This window comes from Rhagoletis pomonella, unplaced genomic scaffold (genome assembly GCF_013731165.1).
Source record: "Rhagoletis pomonella isolate Grant_MI unplaced genomic scaffold, Rhpom_1.0 Rhpom_scaffold_00006, whole genome shotgun sequence".
NCBI lineage: Eukaryota > Metazoa > Arthropoda > Insecta > Diptera > Tephritidae > Rhagoletis > Rhagoletis pomonella.
This window is the reverse complement of record NW_023458560.1, coordinates 3,996,888-4,021,828: the sequence shown is the minus strand read 5'-3', so window position 1 is coordinate 4,021,828 and position 24,941 is coordinate 3,996,888. Positions and strand designations below refer to the sequence as shown.

Here is a 24,941-nt window from a genome sequence, read left to right as displayed (position 1 = left end):
AACAAACAAAATGGCGCTTTCCATACTTGTAAGCCTATACAATGCTAATAGTGTTATTATATTTATCGTTTAGCAATAAGTTTTTGAAAACTAAACGAAAAAAAAAAAAAAAATTTATAACAGGAAAAACTAAAAATTTGAGAAACTGAAACTAAAAGAAAAAAAAAATGATTTTTTAAGCAGTAAAACTTAAAAAAAAATTGTATTTAAAAAAATTCGTTGCCGAGGATTGAACTCGGATCTCTTGAATGGCACGAAAGTGCTCTGCTCACTGGGTCATTGCCACTGTTACAGCAACGTTATCGAAATTGAGATTTATTGAAAACAAGCAAAAAATTTCAAAATCATTCGTTAAAAAATTAAGTAAAGGTTTCTGTTTACTTAACTTTAATGTTCATTAAATGCTGTTAATTAATCATTAACTGACTCTGAGAGGAAATTTTTCCAAATCTTTACTGAGGGATACCTTAAGTAATCATTAAACGACTATGAGTGCGGCTGTAACGGTTTTATATTTTTATTTGTTTACTTTGAACGACTTCGGATGCTATGGCATCATAAAATATACTTTTGCAAAAAATTGAGCCGAAAAATGGCGTTACAGTCGAGATATTTAGAGAATCTATGTTTAACGTACGACCTGGATTAAATGGTATTAACTTTATGATAAGAAGTGCTTCTGCAATAATGATAGAATACAAGAATGCGCGTTCCTACGGGTGATGATGTCACGTTAGCCACGAATAGTGGAGATGAAGGAGAGAATAATTGGAGATGGAGGAGAGAAAAAGTGTAAACTGTCAATTCATAGAGGTTGCCATATTTAAAATTTGTTTACATTGACTAAACGCGTGAAAATAAAATTATATTTTACTTACATGTATAAATAGTGCACAAATAAAACCAACGATAGTTTTGCTTCGTAAGGAACATTAGGCAGTCTTTTATTTTATTGTTCATATTTACAAATATATGAGTGTCGTTAAAATCTAATAAAAGCCCACCGCGCGCGAGGAAGCGAATGATTTCGATTTCCGAGTTTACATTTCCGATGACAAAATGCTAATTTTAGACCATTTTACAAACGTTCCCCAGGGGTCTGTGGAAGATTTCGAGGGGTCAGGTGTGACTTTTTACAAAGGTTGAACTGTACTCTTTGAGTATGAAGAACCAGGCCCCCTCCCTTTCTGCCCACTAACCCAAAAACAGTGGACAAAAACTAAACGAACTTATTACATACATACATATGTACATACCCTGCAAAAAATTGTGGGACTAATCTCTAAAAAGAGTATTCCGAGATTACTCTCAATCGGGTACAAGTGGGCATTATTTAGTCGCAACTAGTCTCATCCGGGTACTATTGGGGATCAATTAGTCTCGACTCATCCCTTACGGGTATAACTGGAGATCAATTAGTCCCCGACTCATCTCTAACGGGTACTATTAACGATTTAATGATATGTACGCACTTAGTAAATGAAATTTCATGCGCGGCGATGGCACATAGAGATAGTATTCGCTTAACAAAACTGAGAACCCCGGTTCGAATCGCAGCTGGCGCAAATTTTTATTTTTTAAAAGTGACTAGTCGCATTTTATACCCGTTCGGGTATAAAGTTGAACAATTAGTCTCTTCATAGGACATGCTCGAACCAAAGCGAACAGTTCATTCCACATAAAGATATCAAAAGTGGTATTAGTCGCATGTTCCTTTGCGATTGCTCCCGGAGTCACAACATAGTACCAACAAATGCCAAGATCAAAATTTTGTTACAAAAGTATTTCCGCCAGATATTAGCTGATGTTCTATTTAATTTAAAATTAATATTTGTATGTAAAGAAATAATTTACAAATTCTAGAAATATGTTCTGTGAAAAAATCGAAAAACGTGCCAATAACTAAAAAACCTGTCGAATAGCTGGGAATGTGCGTGGGCGTGTCCGTACGAGTGTGCATGCATGTGTATGTATGTACATTAGCGTGGTCCAAAAATACAAAATGAATTTAGAACTGCCTCAAAGCCTATGCAATTTTTCATGTGTTTTATTTAGGGAAAAAACACTTTTTCGTGAAAATGGTATAAAGTCTCGACAGTCAATATTTTTCGATCGGAAAACTCTGCTTCTCTTTGGGAGGCTTCGAATAATAATACCCAATTGTTTATTTAACCATTTTATAATGCTGACTGTTGTTAACAGGTCCCCTAAAAGCCATAAAAAATGCAATGGAGGGACCCATAAAAAATCTCTAGCATTAAAAAATGAAAAAAAAAATAGTTAAGTACCGTTATTGAAAGTATCCTGAAGAGAGGCAAAATTTTCCGATCGAAATATATTGGTATTTCTATGAAAAAGTTTTTCCCCGTATAAAATACATGGAAAACTTCATGGTCACTTAAGAAAAAAATATGGGAATCTTAGGAGTGAGAGCTTAACATTATAAACATTTTTTACCACCCTAATGTACATATATACATATACATATGCCTGTTCTTCATGCAGGTGTAGATTCTAATGGACATAAATTTTTGTAAACTTATATTTCTGTACCGCTCTAGATGACTTCCAACATATTCGAGTAGTTCACGAATAATAGTTTATTTGTTTATCCACAGACATTTGCAACGCCCATGAATTTAGGGCCTCAAAAATGAACGTTTTGCGCTGGTTTTTGCGTTAACAAAAAAAACAAATCCATGCAAATCGACTACGACATAGTATGGCCTCACTTATGGGGAATCTTTTTGATATGGCTAATGTTATCGAAAACTGCGAAATTTTTGAAATACCATTTTCATTTTGTATTTCCTACATATAATTTTCAAAGCCAACATGGCGCAACAGGAAGTCGCACAAAATGAACATCAAAGTGCACGTACGTCATACGTAGTAGTAGGCATCTGGGTTGAATCGAGAGCATTCGACTAATGCCGCGCGCGTATTGTTCGAACAGGTAGTGATGTATGTATGTAGGTGTTAATTGTCTGAACGCGCGCTTTGCATTTTAGAGCAAAACAAAAACTTAAGATATAAAACAATCTTTTGTATCCAACGGGTGAGCAAGCTACCATGGAACAAAAATTAAATTTACATAACCGCTCGCAAAACATGCATACCTATTGTACATATGTATGTATGTGGATATAAACTAGCTGGTATTTAGCAGGGACGCAAGAGGAAATCTTGTAATTGTACATACGTAATTTACGGGAAACAAATTTATTTAATATATACATCGTTTAAAGTAGAAAACCGCGTATCGTATGTGAGGTTGCCCAAATTTTACAGCAGATAGTAAAACTTGTCTTATATCACATTCCCACTGCACTTAAATATGAGATTTCGAGCTCGAAATAGGCATGGGTAACACTGCGCTGCGCGGCGCATTTGCGTTAACTCCGTGGCCGAAGTTGCCGCGCCAATACCAAGATATGAGACAAACACATGATTCAATAATACAAGGTTCGATGAACTGACAGTTGTCTCTCTCGCACCGCTCCCTTAGCAGTGGCACCGTGTTGCTTCTTTGCAAATTTACATGGAAACAGTGTAGCTTTGGTGTGAAATAGAAGTATAAGCTTTTGTGCAATATGTTTATTTGTACATGCATATGAAGCATATTTAACTGACGAAAACATAAACTGTTTTTAAATTGGATGTTTACATCAATCTCATAGTAGTCTTATTTTAATTTTGAGTCATTTTGCAGTTTTTATACAGCCAAATAGCACATAAATTACGTCATTCACGTAGATATATCAATATTACGTTCAAAATTTCGTTTAAAATGCCAGATTTCCTGCAAATACATTAGAATTTACAAAAGGAATTTCACTACTAATAGCCTACTTTGCGTACTTTTCTACTACCATTTTCGCACTCCGAGATTTCATTCTTCCCCTATCTCCGTCCTTCGTAAATTCAACCTTTTGAAAGGGAGTGTCAAACCGCAGCTGTCAGTAATTATCTAACCTTATATTATTGAATCATGAGACAAACACGCAATTCGCCTTAATTCTTTGTTTTTTGCTTTTGGGTGGTGAGAACGCCAGAAACTTATATATCTTGGCAAATTTAAAGCTTTACTCAAGAAAGATAAGAATATCGTGGCATTTACTGCATTCCTAGCAGCTAAATTCGGTTGGCGGTACAAGCGTTGCTCAGCGAAAATTAAAGAAATAATAGACATGACACCACTGTGTTGTGTATGTCACTGTATGACGATGGGTACTGTGGTGACCAGTGTGTCGATTTTGGTGCTTTTGCTCTTTATTTTCTGTTTAGCTCGGAAAATCGGGTTTTAGCTCTTAGCTCTTTTTTAGCTCTTTTCAAATTTATGTAGCCCTTTTTTAGCTCCAGTTTTAGTTGTATTTAGTGTATATAAGCCAAAACTTAAGCTTTGATAAAATGGAAAGTTTCGAGATGCTGTGTATCCACCATAAACTCTTGGATCTAGGTTAAAGAATTCAAAAATAATTAAAAGAAAATCCTTTTTCTGATAGCGCGAATTTTGTTTTACCTTACTAATTTTACCTTTAAGGAGAGCTGGAGGTAAAACTTTCCAGAAACATTTTGCGAAAAAATTATTCAATTCAAATATCTGAAATTACAGACTCTAACAGTTTGTAAAGTATTTTTAGTTCACTATTATAAGTGTCATAGCAAAGAATTCGAAATATATGCACCTTATTTTGGTTTAAAAAGATTTTTTTCAGCACTTAAACTTATAAACTTCGTTGTTTTTATTAAAATTGCCGAAAATGCAAAAACAACCTTACGTCATTAAATGCTCAACCTTAACAAAAGTATGTAGCTCTTTATTTTAGCTACTATTAGTATTATTTAGCTCTTTTTAGCTCATTTTCGACCGTTTTAGCTCCAAACGAAATTTTTCTCTGGCAACACTGGTGGTGACACTCAGATGGCGCCGTGTTCAAATCAGTACACTGCGCTATTGCGCTGAGTTAGTGCGCTGACACCACAGGTGGCGCCGGCGTTATTGAGCTAGCGCCATAAAAATTGCGCTATCACCCATGTCTACCTCGAAATCTTAAAATCCGGTTAAAGTGTACCCACCGCGCTTTCTTTGGATTACGTTGACATTTGCTGATGATGTTTTTGTGTTTATGTGCTTTTTTGATGCAGAGAATTTTGACATTTCAAGTGAAGCCAGTCTGCAGGGATGAACTTTTTAGTATGTAAAGGTTTGTTTGTTTTACAAAAGTCAGGATTTCGATAGGATTTCGTTGAAATCTAAGAAAATCATGAAAATTTATGGAATATCCTACTGGATTTCGAAAGATTTCTAGAAGTCTCAGCTTTCAGTGCTATTATTTCAAAACGGTTCTCTCTTTTATCCCTATATTTTAGTGTAAATTGATAAGGGCTTGATACCAGGTTCTTCCGGTGAGCAAATATCTTTTTTGGCACAAATGTCAGTTACGAGGTTTTGCAGAACCCCGATACTAAGTTTTGTACTTTAAACGACGATATTTAGGGTAAAATGGAGCAGATTCGTCACCTTTTTTTTCAAAGTTCTATAATTCAGAAATTCGTCAACGGACTTTGAACTTTAGTATCTTGTTTTCAACAATGGTTATTGGTTTATTAAATAGTACAGAGTTTCGTTTTATACTTAGGGAAACAATATTTGGATTATTTTATTTTTATTTTTTTATTTTCAAAAATGCCATTCTGCTGAATGATCGCCATAACAGGGGTAGTTGCGTCTTTGTAACCCAGTCATTTGTGAACTTTTTCTTTTGTATGGAATGGATTTAATACATACAATTTTTTTTTCAGCACTATTTATGGATCTTCTAATACAACTTCCAAAGAGAAGGTGTTATTCGAACAGCCACGTATGTAAACTCATTTTGCCGACGGGGATTTATGTATGTATATACATACGTTAAATTTGCCATAAGCAGGCAAATAGTATTAACATATGTGCATACCTCCATATACATATGTACATTAGACTGCATCACCAAAAAATGTTGCAGTTTTTCCGGCGGGATTACAAAACCTAGTATGTATATTCTAAGACTTCCACCAAAATATTTCGGAAAAATATTAAGATTTACGTGAACTGGACCGGTTTGAAAATACCTCTAAAAATTGAGCTTTTTATGAATAAAAATAGTTTCTTAAAGGATTTTTTGGAAAAAATCCTCTCAGATGACAAAACAGTTCAAGCTTAAAAAATCTACATAAAAATATTAAAAATTTTCACGGAATCATTATAATGAGATTATTGATGCTTTTTTTAACTTTTTCCAAAGAATTGTGTAAGAAAAACTTGAATAACTGCTTTATCGATATGGACTTATGAAGTATCAGTGGAAAGGATCTTTTTCTCACCATTTTTATTTCTTTGCAAAAGGACTCATTCACGTTCCAATTTTTTCTGTATGAAATACCAACACATCTTAATTCAACATGGAATGACACTCGTTTATCTTACCTTCCTCTTTCATACCTTGAATGAGCTCATTCGCAAAGAAATTAAAAGGGTGAGAAAACACCTTACCATTGATACCTCATAAGTCTAAACTGGTAAAGTTTTGGCTGAAATATTCAAGTTTTTCTTAAACCAGTCTTTGAAAAAAGTTCAAAAACAGCATCAAAAATGTCATTATTATGATTCCGTAGAAATTTTTTTTAAATATTTTTATTCAATTTTTTTAAGCTTAAACTGTTTAGTCATCTGAGGTAATTTTTTTCAAAAAAAATTAAAAAAAAAAAACTGTTGTCTTCTCATCGTCCCCTTCTTAGTGTTTGTGCGTAGAGGGCATTTTCGGTAGAAACGAAATCGGCATAAAGTACTAACGTGTTGAACATTTTTGGCGTTTATAAACTGAATTCGAACGCGTTGCTTGTAAAAATATTTAGAAGTACGTTAAATAAATATTTTTACCAGAATTTTCTTGTGAGCGCATAAATGATTGTCTGCCTTGAAAATTTCCACAGATCACAGCAAGTGATTTCATTTATCTGTATCCAATCAGTAAACGCCTGTGGTTTCATTTAGTATTGGAATATACACTTGGATGCGGATATGTAAACATAAATATGTATGTTTGTAAATGTTATGCAGATATTGGACGAGAAATTTTAATGCTCGTCTCATGAGCTTATTTTATGGCCATTATTAATAGTTTTTATGAGGATGAATACAAACAAAGAGCTGCGTTTTTTGCAGAATTTAATATGCAAAAATGTTGGAATTCAAAAAAATTATGATTACCCTTGTCTATATGGCACCAAACGCGGTATCGAATTAAATCGTGTCAGTGTAGCTCGCATGAAATACAAGTGTTTATATGCAACAAAAGAAATGAGTCGGTCGAACACGCTTTCAAACAGATTTCATCCCGATGCAATCATGTTAATACATGTGTCAATTCTTGAAAATAAGAAACATGGAAAAATAATAATTAAAGACTCAAAGAGCAATGAAAAAAGGTTATTAGCTATTAATTTTATAACAAAGCTTAGCCTAAATGTAATTTCAAGAACTATTTACATGTTTTACTTTATACAGAGTTGCACGAAACAACCGTGTGGACAAATCCCGTGTTTATATGCACTCTTAACACGATTCAATAACTCTTAACTCGCATTCAAAATTCGACTTATGGGGAATTTTCAACATATATCGTGTACATAAATTTAAAAATCACCGCAGTTTAAAATTTTTAGAGTTTTGTTAGTTTTTAATTTTTTGAAGTTTCCCCTTTTCAATAACAGGAGTGGAATTCCAAAAATTTATAAACTTTAAAAACTTTGTGAATTTGAGAAATTTTAGTAAATCCCAATAATTCAATAGAATGATGAATAATAGATCTCTAGAAATTTTTTATTTTTCAAAAATTTTGAGAATTGTAGGAATTCTAACAAATTTTTTTTTAGTAAAAGTGTCGAATATACAAAATTGATCAAACGAAATTAAAAGTTTTCGAATGTTGAAAAAATTTTCATATTTCGTCGTTTTTGAAAATTTAAAAAATTTTCGTAACTCTTGAAGATTAAAAAAATTTTTGGACGTTGATGTTTTCAGAATTTTCAAAAAATTTAAAATTCTCAAACTTTGTTATATCAATACAAAATTTTGAAAAGAACATAAGAATTTTTCGACAATCTCTGATGTTTCATATTTTTACATTTTAGGATGGATTTTAGGATAAATAAAATTCTCAAAATTTTGGAAAATATAGAAAGTTTCTAAAATCTCAAAAAAAAAAAATTATCCTAAAAATAAGAAATCTCAAGAAATTTAATCCTTACTATCCTTACTAATATTATAAATCCGAAAGTGAGTTTGTTTGTTTGCTACGCTTTCATGCTTTAACTACTCAACCGATCATCATAAAATTTTGTACACTGCTGTCATTTAGCCCAACTTAAAATATAGGATAGATTTAATCTCGACTAGACAGGGGGGCGTGACACCTCCCATACAAACGGAATTTTTCATACTGCATTACTCAGGAAATATTTTTGATAGATTACTGGAACTTTGTATGGAGATATATAAAATCATTACTTACTCATGGATGAGGGCTGCCACCCTTTAAAAAAAATCAAATTCAACTTCAATTAAGGGAGTTATTTATTTCAAAATTATATTAAAAAATTGGTATCAAGAGGCTTAAAAAGCTGTAAATCGAATAAATTTTGAAAAGGGTTGCCACCTGTTTGAAAAGTCAAATTTAAATTAATTATACGCAAGCTATCTGAAGAATTAAAATATGGTTGCCTAAAGAAATATTGTTAAGAAACCTTTAGTTTGAAAGTTTTGAATAGCATTTAAGTCTTTCACAGGGGTTGCCACCTTTTTAAAAATTAAATTAAATTATTTTAAATTAAGTATTACAGTAAAAGGCGCGCAATGGTCCTGGCGGTTGATTTAACGGTGGTGTTTTGAGTTTTACCCCTGTACAACTCCACCCTTGTGTCTCCGAATGAAGCTTCAACGCATAATAATACTGGCAGATCACATCCATTGGGCCAATCATAACACAAAAGAGTTCGATATACTCAGTTGCCGGACCAACTTCCACTATTTTATGCATCCAGAGATATGCAATATGAAAAAATCGGTTTGTATGGGAGGTGCCACGCTCCCTTTATACATCGAAATTTTGTTTAACCTTAACCATCCTTGGGGCATCTGGGGCAGGTGTCTGAAATTTCAAAAAAATCGGTTCGGCCGTTTTCGAGCTTTGCGGCCACATAAAAAACGGCTTTCAAAATATATATTAGTAAAGAAGATTGGTATGAATCTAAATGGTTTTTAATATGTATCACAATGTGTATCACATAGGTTTCCATCTTTTTGAAAGGTTAAATTCAAACTATTCAATATTTTAAATGATTTATTATAATATGGGTATCAATCGAAATGGGGTTTCAAGGGCTTCATTTCAATACTACATATAAGAGGTTTTCATCTGTTTAAAATCTCAAACTCAGTTCAGGTGATACGTTAATTAAAAAGTTTGACAAAGAAAATTTTAGTTTGAAAATATTTTGAAGATGGTTAAACAAATTTTAAACCTCCTGTTTTTTAATTCAGTTTTCTTGATATAAATTTTACTCAATGAAGCACGTAGAAATTTCATACACTCAGCGAAGCGGGTGAGGGCGATCTAGTAATATTATAAAATCCAAAATTTTGGAATTTTCGTTGTTTTCTGAACCTGCGAAAGTATTCAAACTAGTCACAGCAAGTTCAACTGTGTAAAATAATACAAGTTCGAAAATATAACAAAAAAAGTAATAATTGAAAATTAAGTACATAATTTCAACATTTTGAAACTTCAGTGAATTCGAAAAACTGATAGGCCTACTTAAATAACATAATACTTCGAACCTAACACACAGAAATTTTACACACGTTTTCCATGAATTAAAATTTTCAAAAGCATTCATTCATCCATTTGTTCCCCAAGCTTCCCCAATTTCCCCTACCTGGGTCCACCACTGTAAATAGTACATACGTATGTATGTCCGTGTTTTGGATTTTTTGCTTTATTCATTCCGATTAGTATTTAAAGCCGAAAAAATAAATTTTATGCAATTCCTTATTCTTGCTACATAATTACACCCGTACATGTATACATATAAATGTATCTATCATGTACATAAGTCATAGGTACACCTTGGATATATTAAATATTAAAAATTATTTAAATACATTTCTTGGCTCTTATCCAAATAAATAGTATAATTGTACGATTTTCCAATAGTGCATGAGGTCATGAGAAGAAATCCTAAATTCCGAATAAACACACAATGATCTTTCGCAAAATATGTACGTAGTGCAGAGGGTCAATTCTCGTTCTGCGTTATTGTGATGTGATAAAAATAACATTTTCACACCGCACTTATTTCGGTGTGAATTTTTGTCTTTTCACTTCACTTCACTTCACTTCACGATAACGCAGAACGAGATTTGACCCCCAGCACTGTAAACTGTAGCACTTCTTTGTAATAAATGAAGAAAATGATATGTTTAAATACTCCTCTTCATTATTATACTTCAAATAGAAAAGAACTCGAGAAGAAGTTTTCTTGTGAGAACCAATAAAAAAAAATATTAACGAGTTCAATTAATTGTATTAAGAGAACTACCATACATATAGTTGTGTGTAGCACAAAATTCACTTTTATTTTTTGTACAATTGAAAAACTGGAATGACGGTTTTCAAAAAACATCGATGCATCTATGCATTGATACATTGACTATTTATACATCTAGTGAAACATTTTCGATGCATCGATTTTTTTCCGACATCCACAGTGGGGAAATTGAACTTTTTTCTTTGCAAATTCTAATATCTCGAGAGAACGACTACAGCTAGCTAAAAAAATTCAATAGCGTTTTAAGGCTTTGAGATAGAGAATTAAGAAAAAGTAGTTTTTTTGGATAAAAAAACTTTCCTTGAACTTTCAAATGACCTTCAGCGAGAGGGGGTTTTCAATTTTCTTCCCTTTTTGACTTGAAAATAATACACTCTGAAAAAATATTCTTCTAAGGATAGTTACCTTGATATAGCTCCAATGACATGGCTGCCTTAATATGACGGGCTGCCTTAAGTTTTTTTTTTTTAATATTTATGATAGATACAGATTTTATGACTTGGTGTTAAATATTTAACGCAAACGTGGCAACCCCTTTCATGGAACTAAGGCTATGTTGCACATAGTGTTGCCAAGTTTTGAATTTGAAAAAGCACTTAAACATAAGAAAAATCGCGTTTTTTCTCGAAAAAAGCACCAAATTTTTATCAGAGTATTTAATGCACTTTATATGCATAACATTACTTTTTGTAGGGATGCCGATTTAAATTAATAAAAATATTATAAACTTTTCTTCGTTTTGCATAATTTTTTCTACAATTCCTGTCTAACGAAAGCAAAAAAAAAAATGAAGTTTCATGAATTACGTAGAAGTTTAATTCTACACTGCAGGCTCTTATGATCTCGTGAACTAAAGGAACATAAAGAAATTTTCTTTCCGAGTGCTTGACACCTGAAACATAACGAAATTTGATTTCTCTTTTTAATGTGTCTTATTTGAGCGCACATTGGGAAAAATCTTTTTGCGTCAAAAATTTGTTGGCAAACATATGCTCGCTTACGATTGTCATTGTGCCATTTTTTTGTTTCCATTTTTGTAAAGTTGCTAAAATATTTACGATTGCTATTACTTAAGCTTCGATTTTTTCAGATTTACAGGTTTGATGTCTTTAAACTAAAAAAATAAAACACCAAGAAACGCACCAAGCACCAAACTCAAAAATTTTCGCGTTTTGAATAAAGAAAAGCACTAAATTTACTGCGAAAAGCACCAAGTTGGCAACAGTGCTTGCACATCAAAAGGACAAGCCCTTTAATTTGACACCTCATTTTTTAAAATCGAACGGACGATATAGATTTTATGGCTTGGTGTTAAACATTTAACGCAAACATCTCCGAACTCGATTAAGAAGTTTCAATTCAAAAAATTTCTAAAATCAACGGTATTTTATAGACATTTCAAACTAGAATATTGTTGCTGTGCAAATTTTTTGAGTTTTTCTAATTTTTGTACAAAGTAAGAAATTTGTGTTTACATGGCTTTTGTTAGACATATAATTTTGACAAGGGGTATACAACGGTATACATAATATCAGGAATTCCTTTACCTTATTGGAAAACTGTTTTACTGTACTGTAAAAAATGCTTTTATTTGTAAATGATTTTAATATGAGCGTACATAAAATATGATGAATAAAACAGAATGAAGATCCTGCGAAACGGGATTTTTCCCCAGTAATACAGTTTTTTGTCCGAAAAAAGATACGAGCGTTAAGCATGCCGCACTGCGCTGCAGCAGAACTGCACGACACGACACTGTACAGCCAAAGTTGACTAAATAGCAAAAATTTCGTGCAGTGTCAGATAGTTCCGTTGCAGTGAGGTTTGTCCGAAAAATGTTCATACTTTCGAATGTATGCATTTCTTTAAAAGCAATTAATTGCTGAATGCACATATGTATGTATGTTGAAGGAAACAATAAATAAAATGCTAGTACTAAAATGTGAAACCAATATGTCTACAAAATCAGTTATGCTGGGGACTGAAACTTGAAACAGATGCGAAAATTGTAAATACCCTACTTAAGGCGACAAGTAGTAGTAGTAGGTTTTAGAAGAGGGGGCGTTGCACCTCCCGTACAAACTGATATTTTAGTTTCGCTTCTCCCTGGAACCCCTTACACTATGTTTCTGAAATTTGTCAAAGCGTCATACATATGTTACTAACACCGTACTTACAGCGAAACGGGGAAGGTAGCGCTTGTCTGTGGAACCCCTTACGCTAACATCTGGAAATTTGACACACCTACATACATACATATGTACATACATATATGTACTATATTACACCGTGCGACAGTAAATTTTAAGGGTGGCAAATTCTGAATGGCCTAGGGGTGACAAATATTAAAATCCGCCACTGCACACACACATAAGTTTAGAATACCAAATTGGCACTTGGCTCAGCATGAAACACGGAATAGTCGATCACTATCTGACCCAAGTCATCAGTGGACATACCTTTATCGCTTCGGACATGCGCAAAACCCTTATTGCGAGCACTGTGACCGACGGTCATTGAAGACGCCGAGCATGCATTTTTCAAATGCCCCCGCTTCGACTCCATGAGATCCGTACTTAATACCAAACGTGGCTCCTGTATAACACCAGAAAATATGGTACCGATAGTGTTAACGAGCGAAGAAGCATGGAACGATGTCTGCCATTTCTCTGCCGAAATGATTAAAGTCCTTCGACGCAACCTAAATTAGCAGCCGCTACAGTCTTGGCGCAACAAGCCCGTTTTCTTGAGAAGTAACGGCGTTAAGTGTACGAGCCTCTAAAAATCGAATAAGCGATATTAAATTACTATATGCGGTCTATACTTTACTTAGATACGAACTTCCTAATAGGACAATCTAAATGGGTGGGTTGGTTTAACACCAGATCGACTTTAACAGCGGGTGGTATCATGTGAACAGAGTTTAGAGTTTAGTGCTCAAACCGCCTCCCGACGAAATACTTGACGGTGGTACCGGGGGGATCGGTACGTAGACGGTAGGAGGTTTAGTGGGTTAAAGTCTCACACTGACAGGATTGGGGATAAGGCTTTCGATGTTTCCTCCTCTGAAAAAAAAATAAAAATAATTAAATAAATAAAAAAATACCAACCGTTTAGCTAAAAAAAAATAAGAGATGAGGGTCGATAGAACTTTTTACGCTGATTTCAACCATGCCAATTATTTGGTGCAATTAAAAACCAAAGAGGTTAAATTCCAACTTTTTTATTTCTTATGCGTTTTATATCTCGGGAACTACTTATCCGATTAAAAAATTATTGATGCTAATTTCAACATAATTTTTATATATAAAAGCCATTTAAAAAATAATATATAATATTTTGTGTTTTATAGTATTTCCGGACTAAAAATATAAAAAACATTTAAATTATACACATGCATGAAAGATAAATTAATTATTTTTATTTTTACGTCATTAGTTTTTTAATAGGTTATGTTGTTCAGAAGATATTTACGTTTAAAAAAATCTAAAAATGTAACTTTAACCATTGCTATCTTCTCTATTTTTTACTTCCGCAAGATAATTTTTGTAGGGTTGAAATCATCACAAAAAGTTTAATCGAGCCATATTTTTGGTTTTTGCGTAGCTAAATTGTTGATATTATATAAGTATAAGTGCACGGAACGACCTCAGACTATTTCTTATTAAATCCTGAGTACGGGAACAGACTAACTGTCGGCAAGCTGGTTGCAGGTTTGTATTATCAAAGACACAAACCAAATTCGGTAAAAAAGGGTTGCATTCGCATAAACTCCAAATAAAATTGGTGTTTAAGGAGAGTTTAACGAAATTTTTTGTATGGTAAACTCCAAAACGGCCCATAAACTTCGACTGCATCACTCCCCATACAAAAAAAAAATCGGTACTGTTTTTTCCATTGGAATTATAAAATCTATTATATTTTAAGACTTGCTCGAAAATAATCAAAAAGACTTGAAATATAATAAATTTTGTAACCCCGGCGGAAAAACCGCAGTCTAATGTACATACATACAAACGTATGTATATCCCTTTCCGGTCAAATCCGTCCCTGATGAATATAAAAATGTTTCCTCTTAATTACATGGTTCATAGATCCTCATAATACCAAAAGTAGAAAAAAATTAGCAAAAGTTGTTTTGGGTAGCTATTAGGGCTACCTGAAATTTGTTCAATATATTGTACAAAAGTCCGCAAAGGAGTAAAAGCACTCAAGAAAACTCAATAAATATTTAACTAAGTTTGACGGAATAAAACTTTTATTTCATTGAAAATGAGCTTATGTATGCACAAAATAATTGATTTCACTGCAGATATGTTGGAATGAATATTTTATATCTGTTTAAGTATCCTTAGTTAAGATTTGCATCAAAAAATTTTAACACCCCTATTCTGCAACTCTTTCGTATTCGGATTTTGCTACGAATCGTAGAAATAGTATGCTGCAATCCGAATCGTATTTTCGAACTTTCGAAATTCGTAACAATGGCATGCCTAAAAACGAACGAGTAAGCTTTTTTGCGTAATTTTGTACGAAAACAATTCTGTGTCGGGGGCGAAATAAAAGATGTAAATCGATGTGTGTTTGCAAGAAATATTGGTGGTGTTCATTTAAACAGATAAATTTACCTTTCGCATATACGTATATGTATTTTTAACCACTGCGAGCAAAAATGAATATTTGTTGCCCCTTATCGAGAAACTTGGGTCCGGTTTAGTTAATGTACAACGATTTTCGGTTGTTGTGTCCAAACGCATAACCCGAATCCAAAAACTTTAACATACACGTGTAACCAAAGGATTCACATTTTATTTAAGATAAATGTTTCAAATTTCCTACCACTAACTTATTAATAAACTCGGTTTACACTATGCACTTTTAGCCGGAGTGATATGCACAAGAAATGTTGTATACCTTTGACATGCGGAAGCCCCTCTTTCCCGCAACGCAGAAAGGAGAATTTTACTTAGTAAGGGTTATAATCCCTAAACGCGGCCGAAGGCAGAAGCAAGCGCAACAGGTGGTGGCCCTAACAAAGTGCATGTTTTTAATGGCTTGAAAGAAGCTGTTATTGCATTAAATGGATTGAGAACCAGAGCTTCGGGCATAGGAGGACTTCTGGCTTTTGGTTTAACATTTCAACCAGAAGCTGACATAGATGCGCCCATGGTTACTATGCCCGACAGCTCCGCATACCTTTGGGAATCCATTGTCATAGCGCCCGCTACTCTGCTGCTATAATTGCAAATACATCAGAATCCATAATTTTCCTCAAAATATGTAAAATTAACCAATTTTACAACAAACAAGCACATGATGAGTGTTTTTTTAATTCCTTTCCACTTTGTTTTCCTGGTAGCTGGCAATGCTGCACATGTTTCCGCAAGGGTTGCAGCATGTGGATTTTTCGTTTTTCTTTTGAGCCATTTTCAATGCTGCAAGACATTGCCTGGTTTAGGAATATAAAAATTTAACTTTGAGCTACTTAACTCTCTAAGTGACTCTCAGACATATACATTAGACTGACCCAATTTTGCACAATGTCGTTATTTTTTTAGGCTAATATCTAAAAACTTTCGAATACTTGTAAAAACTCACCTGATCAAGTCTGGTTGCGAAATTCAAATATTAACCCGATGCGAGTCTCCGTTTTGTAAAATTTTTGGCTACTAATATTTTAGAGCGTGTTCAAGGAGATGCCAAGGGTAGATTTTATTGAAAATTGACGCGCTCATAGGCTAAATATGTATTTTCGAGGTCGCTGAATACGATGGCACCATTTAATTTTCTCCAGCATCAAAAATTCTTGAGAAATTCAAGAAAGTCTGAGGTAAAAGAAGGAAAAATGTAAACTTTTTACTTTTAATGCCTAATTGTTGTTGGTTAGAATTTGTTTTTATCAACAAAAGCTACTCAAATTTGTAAGTCATTCAAAGAGTTTTAAAATGAAAAAATAGGTATGATTTGGTTGAATCAGTGTCAAGAAACGAGCAAATTTCTAAAACGGTACAAATCCGACAAATATCAGTATTTCGGGTTAAATGACTCATGAAACCGACTCTGGGAGTGAGTTTCAAGTTTCTATGCTTGGAAATCATCACAAGGTGTATATTAGGGCAGGACAATTTTCCACAAAATCTACCCTTGACATCTCTCTAAAATATCAGTAGCCAAAAATTGTACAAAACGGAGACTCGCATCGGGTTAATATTTGAATTTAGCAACCAGACTTGATCGAAAGTTTTTAGCTATTAGCCTCAAAAAAATAACGAAATTGTGCAAAATTGGGTCTGTCTAATATGTACGTACATATGTATTTATGTATATACATACGGTTCTATATTTATATATCTAACCAATTTTATGTTTTTGGTTTTTGCAGATAACAGCCGAGTAATGGATACCAGTGAACATGAATTGAGTGACATTAGTAAGTAGTACACTGAGGGAAATAATTAATAGTAAAAATTAATACTTTATATTCAGTTATCGTTAAAAATGTTCGTAGTTAAAAATAATAAGTAATAATAATAGTTTCAGGTAGATTCTGCCCCGCCCGACTTCAAATATAGTTGTATATCAGCGTTTAATTACACAATTTGATAATTCTTGAGTTGATACTTTTTTCTTTGTTTCGGTAGTACAGAGTAAGACTTAAGCTGATGCCAGATAAAACTTTTTGGCTTTGCGTGACATTTATAACTTTTCCAGGAGAGCGCAAGACGCACAAGGTATGCCACAATGAACGCCAAGGAAACAATTTTGTACTGCTTTTTTACTCGTGAAAATTGCGGTGCATTTCACATACATATATATTTAGTTTTAAAAATATCAGCAGTGTAATTAAATTTTGTGTTTCTGCATGAATACTCGAATAGCGGCGACACAAAATAAACACTAAACCAGCTGATGGTCAACGCGCGCAAAAAGATGAGAGTTGGCCATATTTTCGCTTCGCGCTGCAGCTGAAACGATGTACATATGTGGTATTCTTTGTGCATTTTCAAACATTTCCCCTGGCATTCAAAAAGCGGCCTCTAGTCACTAACTTTTGTGACTTTTGGTGGTGAATTTGGATTTCAGTACGTACGTTGGTATTCAGTACGCTGTCTCACGTCTCTAGTCTCAAAAAAAGTCACTAATTTGTCAGCTGGTTAAGAGCAGATCACAAAAATATAAATATCGAGGAAAAGTTATTTGCTTTCCATTTTATTAAAAAAAAAAACGCAAAAGTGAAGCGAGAAAAATTAGTTTAACAACAATTTCGTTAGAAAATAATCCAAAATGCTTTAATATCACACAAATCCATTGAAAAAAATTATTTTTTTGTTTTTAAAACATTAAAATCTAAAGATTATTAAAAAATAAAACTAACAAAAAAATACTAGATAAAAAAAAAAAATCCTCTACGCCCAAGGAGGACTCGCCTCCGGACCCTCTCGACCGGCAGTCTAATGCTTTGACCACTCAGCCATTACGGCTCTTTGGGTGACGCGGCAAAAGGCATACATAAACGCTACCATTTAACTGTCTGTGTTTGTTTTCAACACACATTTTTGGTGAACTTTTTGTGACTCTGTCCTACCGAATACCCAAATCATCTAAAGTCACAAAAATAGTCACTAATTGCTAATCTCAAATTTAGCGACTGGAGATGAGACTGAATTACTGAATCCCAGGGTTCATCTTATCTGTCAAGCAAAGCGAAGCAAGCGTTTTATCTGGCATCAGCCTTAGGTCTTTTAAGAGTGGTTCAACTACATATGTATATATAGGGTTGCCAGATTTTGAAACGGAGAAAGGAGTACATTTATATTTTCGATAGAAAAAAAGCAGTACATGACATAAAAAAGGAGTACAATTTTTTTTTTTAATTTTTTGTGCAATTTATTGTTACAAATTACCATTAATTAGGTACAAACAAACAAAGATATCTTAGGCAAAGAACATAGTGACGCGACAAAAAGAAAGACAAGACATTTTTGGATAATAGCGACAAAAACAAACCTTTATTTTTAAATGTAGCAGCACATAGTGAAACGAAAAGCGAATAAAGCGACAAAGAGCATAGCGACGAAAACAAAAAAATTTGTTTTCGTTGCTTTCTGAGCAGACTGTTGCTTCACTATGTTTTTACGTTTCTTGTCTCTTTCTTCGCTATTATCCGAAAATGTTTTGTTGCTCTCTTTGTCGCGTCACTATGTTCTTTGCCTTAGAAATCTTTTTCAAAGCAACAATAAATGTGAAAAATAACTAACTATATGGGTTGGCTTTCCAATACGGACGATTGTTAAAGAGATGGAGATCGAAGGGGGAATGGACGTGGCACCTTTTCCGACCTTTTTGGAGGGGGCATGAACCGCAATTGACAAAAATGTTACTCCCGACCACCTAGGGCCCCTACGCACAGTGTATCATTTCCATATTCTAGAAAAGATTAATTACATTATTTTATGTCAACAAATTTCAAAACAATGTCAAGAGTGTTTTTAGAAATGCCTGATAAAGACGAAACAATAAGAACTAAAAAATTTAAATCAAAGAGTATGGCGGGACGGGGTTTGATTTGGAAAATTACTGAGCGCAATAATATTTAAACTTGTATATTTAAAACTGAATCTCAATGTTTAATTTGTCGGTGTTATGTGATTTATGCTACAATTGCTAAAATATCATTTTGGTCTTATTTTTTTAGGTATGATCTTTTTAATGAATATACATTTTTGACAATTTAGTAAACTAGGACTGAGTATTTCATGTTAAAGTAAAACTATGTTGACTTAGACTTATTTTTAGCAAATTATTATTTTTATTAGACCCGAATACTCGTTATCCGCCACTATTCGATAAAGTTTGTATCTCAGTTTATTTGCAACTGCTCTTAGACTTTAAACAACACAATTTTAGCTGCTGGAAAGTGCAGGTTTTGATGAAATTTTCTTTTTTCTGGCCTACTGGGAATTTCATTTTCTTCGAGTAATTCATTTGCATTTTATCTCGACCGAGACAAATTCTTGTATTTTTGCTTTGAATAGAGAAAGCCTGATTCATTACATTTCCAATGGTATCCCATTTTTGTAAATAGAGCAAGAAATATTGAACTTATAACGGAATTTTGTTGACCCAACTTGACTTTTATCTCGAAATTTTCCACGCCCATAATTAAAAAAAATATATTTATTTTTAAGTCCATTTCCTTGTTATAGGGAAATTCTAAATATAAATTTTGGGCATTTTAGCCTTTGTAGTCAGCTAAATATTTCAGTTTTTGTATTTTTAAAAATTGCAGTTATATAATAGGGTGGCGTAACAGTAACTATAAATTACCAATTTTTTGTAAAAAGCATCGCCATTCTTATAACGTACCTTGTGCAAAATTTCATTAATCTATCTTCAATAGTTTTCGAATTACAGAATTAAAAGTAGCTAGATGGGTCAAATCTTACACTGTGTTACGGGACCACTTAGAAAAATTTCCGTAGAATTCGGTTGTCAATGACCGCCCTTATAGGAAAGTTTCCGCAACTAAAAAACTAAAGACTACAAAAGAATTCCAGACTCTTCCTGAATGTATGACCATTTTTTTAATTTAAGCCTCATAATTAATGTAATATTTTTCTGATTTTTATACCCGAGAGCCCTGCCCCTAAGGCTATGCGTATACCTTTTCACTATCACCCTTAACTTTGCTTACTAAGTAGTGTTTGCCACAATATGAATGGCAAAGTACAGCGCGCAAAATAATATCTGTCGTACAGGTTTTTTGAAAAATAAAAGGGTCCTTTATAGATTTTGTGTTTTTTTTGTTAACTTTGTACATATTTTACTTTAATTTTATTAATTGGTTTTAAAATTTTAATCCTGATTTGCATTTGCCAGCCTTGGGAGATAAATACATGCGGCACGAACTTCTTTTTCAGGTGTATTTTTTCTTTGATTTTGTAAAAAAAAAGAAAAAAAACTGTATAGGGTTGGTCGAATGAATGGCCTCCTAGTCACCACTTTCGAGTCTTTTCGATTGCTGAGTATGAGGCCTTATGTTGGACAAAAGACGGAGTATAAAGCATCCAAATGGGGAAATTAGCCTATGGTTACAGAAGATATGTAATAAAGTAACCGACGAAAACTTGCGCTTTTTTCCCAAGTGTTTATCGCCGGTAAACTCAAATGAAGGTTAAAATTTAAAAACAAATTAATAAAATTGAAGTAAAATCTACTACAAACTACTTTTTCGCAAAATCTATAAAGGCACCTTTTATTTTTCAAAAAAAAAAAAAAACTGCAACAGATATTATTTTACACCCTGTATATGATAAAATATTAATAGCTGGAAAAAGGAGTACAAAAGAAGTACAAAGCTAATAAAGGAGTACATTTCCAGATATTTTTTTTTGGGGTACACTGAGGGAAATAATGCATAGTAAAAATGAATACTTTATATTTGATTATCGTTTAAAAGTCTTCGTATTTAAAAATAATATTTTCATACAAAATTTATTAAGCACGTATTTCACTGTTCACATCTGAGTATGTTTATGTAAGTGTACATACCCTGCAGGGAAAACACGGACTAGTGAATCAAATTTCTAGTTTCGTACTAGGTCTTTATCACCAAAGAGGAACTAGTCCGATAGGAGCTAGATCCCCACCAGTCCAAAATCGGCGAAAAGTGGTCCTTTTAAAAAACTAATTTTTCAGTTTTTTTTCACTAGAAATCTATATCTAAAGTGACGAATTTAGAACTGGTTCGGAACTATAGAAAAAGAGATGCAGAACTATAGAAAAAGAGATGTAGAACTAGTTCGGAACTATCGAAAAAGGGATGCAGCAGGGGGCTTGTTTACTTTACATAGATATGTGTTCGGCGTCTTTTTCGTTCAAATACGCTTCTATTCTGCATTTCGCAGATACTTTTTCAAAGCTTGGTAATACAAAACCAAAATTTGTGTTAACATTTCAACATCTTGGGACCGTCTGGAATCTAACAGTGAGCACCTCTGTAAACTCAGCTACAGCTAAAGGAATGTAAACGTACATTTCTTACAATCATTCAAACAAATTTAATTTAAAATTGAAAACACATTTCTTTCAAAATAACTTAAAATCGCACACACGGAAGAACCAAAAAGATTGAAAAATCATGATACTTTTTTCTCTCGTCTGTCGATTTTAGAACTGGTTCGGAACTATAGAATTTAGGGCTAGTTCGGAACTATCGAAAAAGGGATGCAGCGGGGGGGCAATTGACACTTCCTAGGACATCGCCATGTTAAATTCGCCAGTTGTTTGCATGCAAAAGAGATTTATCGCGAACCAGTACTGGGTCTAAATGTACTAGAAGCACACCAGTTTGGAACTAGAGATTTTCCCCACAGGGTACGCACCCCAAGCATGCAGAGCGCCGCTCTGAGAGCGGGGACAACACACACATACATACATAGTACAAATCGTGTGCTGTGGTGTTGATGGATATTCAACATTTGAAAGCAAATTTATATGCATGGGTGTAGCTGAGTGCGCAAAGATGCTTGCCACAAGTTGTTGATATCCGGAGATTGTCGGGTTCGAATTCCACTGCAGGCAACATGCAAATTAAATTATTTTTTTTTAGTTTTTGTCTTGATTATTCACTTCACTGATGCTTTTTCAGTACGAACGTGGTCATTTTAATATGCGCGTAATTGAATTGAATATTTACCAATATACAGTACTTTCGTTGACGTTTATAGTAAGATCAATAACGTTTCTATTTGATTTCAATATTTTTTTCCCTCAGTGTACATTGCAAGAAAAAGGAGTACGTTTACTCCCAAAAGCAGTACGTCTGGCAACCCTATGTATATATAATAGTAATTATTTTACACGAAAATGTTTTATATAATTTTTTTTTGAATTTTCTTAAGCTTTAAAAATTCATTTAGGCCCGGTAACTTATCAATTTTAAAATTAGTTAAACTTAACTACACAAAATTCTATAGAAATTTGTTGTTTTTAGTTATTTGTTGTTGACGTTTTTAATAAAAATTAAACTCTAAAAATTTAGATAAACTAATAATAAAACAAATAATGCGAAATAAAATAAAACAAAAGGAAATAAAAAAAATAAATTTAATAAAAAAAATACATATTTGTAGTATGCAGCTCTCACAACTAGGCTACCGCGAATGCCAAACACGCCTGCTTTGTTTGCTTACTTGAGCAATAGACAAAATCTGGCCATTTTGGCTAGTGTGGAAATCGAAAATTTCCCTGATGTGCATTACTTTTGAGGATTAAAGCATAAACAGACGGCAGCGGTGATCCGGATCAACTCCGAGTTAATCCGGATCAACGCTGCCGTCTCACAGTGGTCAATAAATGGAATTTAATGTTCATAATTCACTGGAGCCTTCATTTCTCAACCGATTTGATTAATTATTTTTTAGCATGCAGATGTGCTCGAAATGTTAGCGAAAAAATTATAAAAACTGCATACCCAAAATTTTTATAAAAACTAAAAACAAAAAAAAATACTTTTGGTAACATTTTTTGTATAACATTTCAAATTATTACTTTTTAATTTATTTTTTGTTTTAGGAGAACCCTACAATTGTTTTTAACTAGTTTCTATTATGAAACTTTTATTAGCTGGAACAGGAGAATCGGTCTTCTTCAAAATTGGCGCCATTTCTGCACTTTGCACTAAAAAATTTAATACAAACGAATAAAAATTCGAAAATTGGGCTCAACTAATCTCTTAATTAAAATAATTAAGCAAATCGGTTGAGAAATGAAGGCTCCAGTGAATTATGAACATTAAATCCCATTTATTGACCACTGTGCGTCTGTTTAAGCTTTAGCTGCAGGGCTTTATCCGGATCAACCGCAGTTAATTCCCGAGATAATTCCGAATTAACGAGTTGATCCGGACCAACGCTTCCTTTGTATATATATGCTTTTAGATTCCCATTCAGCTCACGCAATAGAAGTAGTATTTAAATAGATCACGCGCCATGTGTTTGCAAATATTAGCATATTATTATTTCCTGAATATCTTAAAGCTAGAAATTAGGAGTGTACTCGTACCTAAAACTATTAAAAGTTTTAGAAAACTTTCACTGGTTTTGCGTTCTCGTAGCCAAAAAATTTGCAAAGTAGGGGAAACTGAGAGAGCAAGATGTGATAGAGAGCTGCAAATTTCTGCTGGAAAAATTTTTACTAGCGAAATTTGCATGTAAGAAAATCGCTTGTAAACAAACAAAAGAAAATATGTCCTTTTTGAATTATTATTAATTCTAGTATACGTTAAAAAGAGAGTAAATTTATTAAGCACAAGGTTTATTGAGTTTATTTTGAGGTAATTTACTATCAATCTCCTGTTTATTTACTTTAGTGTAGAGTTGGAAAACTATCGATGGCACTATCGATAGTACCGATGGTTTTTGCCTATCGAAAACATCGATGGTTTTGTAACCACTATCGATAGTTTTTACTCATACATACATTATTCAGAGTAAAGGCCGGCGGTAACTGCTTCATCTTGTGAGTAGGAAAGGACATTTAACAACGCAGGCCAAATAATTTCAGAGCACAGATGCGGCTTGAAGCCAAAAATCATTGATAAACTTTTGTCCCATAACAAAAATATGGAGATATTTTAGCAGTTCTGTAGCTCGTTCCTGTAACTCTTCTCTACCGATTATTTCTCTACTGCTAGAGAATATACATCATTCTCTACTACTCATTAGCAGTAGAGAAAAAGGCGGCGACCTCATATATGAATTCGCCTTGGTAGAGAATTGTTACAGAAGGGAGCTACTAATCTCATTTTCAATAAAAGTAGTTATGTTTAATTTGTGGACTTCTTTAATCAAAACTATCGATAGTGTCGACATTATCGATAGTATCGATACTATAGATGGTTGTGACTATCGACTATGGCCACGACCATCGATAGTTTTCCAGCTCTACTTTAGTGTGTGTTGACTATGCTTGCCGTATGACATATTTCGTTTGTACCATAATTTTCCTATAAATTTACCAAAATAGATTTAAATGCAGCACACTGAAATGTTTTTTGCTGAAGTTGTCAGTTTTGGTAAGTTGATTGTTGAAATGAAGATTTTATAATTTAAAGGCACATTTTTAGCTACTATACATATCTATTAAATATTTTTGGAAGCGTCATCATGTGGTATCACAAATAGTTTTTTTTAAATAACTTATTCATTCCGATATAACTAACTCGTATTTTTAAAAGGTTTTTTATATCCAAAAGTATTCAACTGTATAAAAAGCCATTCGGGGAAAAT

At 33.3% G+C, this 24,941-nt stretch overlaps 1 protein-coding gene across 4 annotated transcripts in view; it reads left to right on the top strand.

Annotated features, from left to right (window-relative positions):
• LOC118740313 (embryonic polarity protein dorsal) overlaps window positions 1–24,941 on the top strand; it is a 139,468-nt gene that overhangs the window by 109,058 nt on the left and 5,469 nt on the right. For all 4 annotated transcript variants that reach the window (XM_036471799.1, XM_036471797.1, XM_036471798.1 and 1 more), the window contains one exon: window positions 17,033–17,080. In XM_036471799.1, coding sequence (XP_036327692.1) covers window positions 17,033–17,080 — 48 coding nt within the window. The remainder of the gene's footprint in view (window positions 1–17,032; window positions 17,081–24,941) is intronic.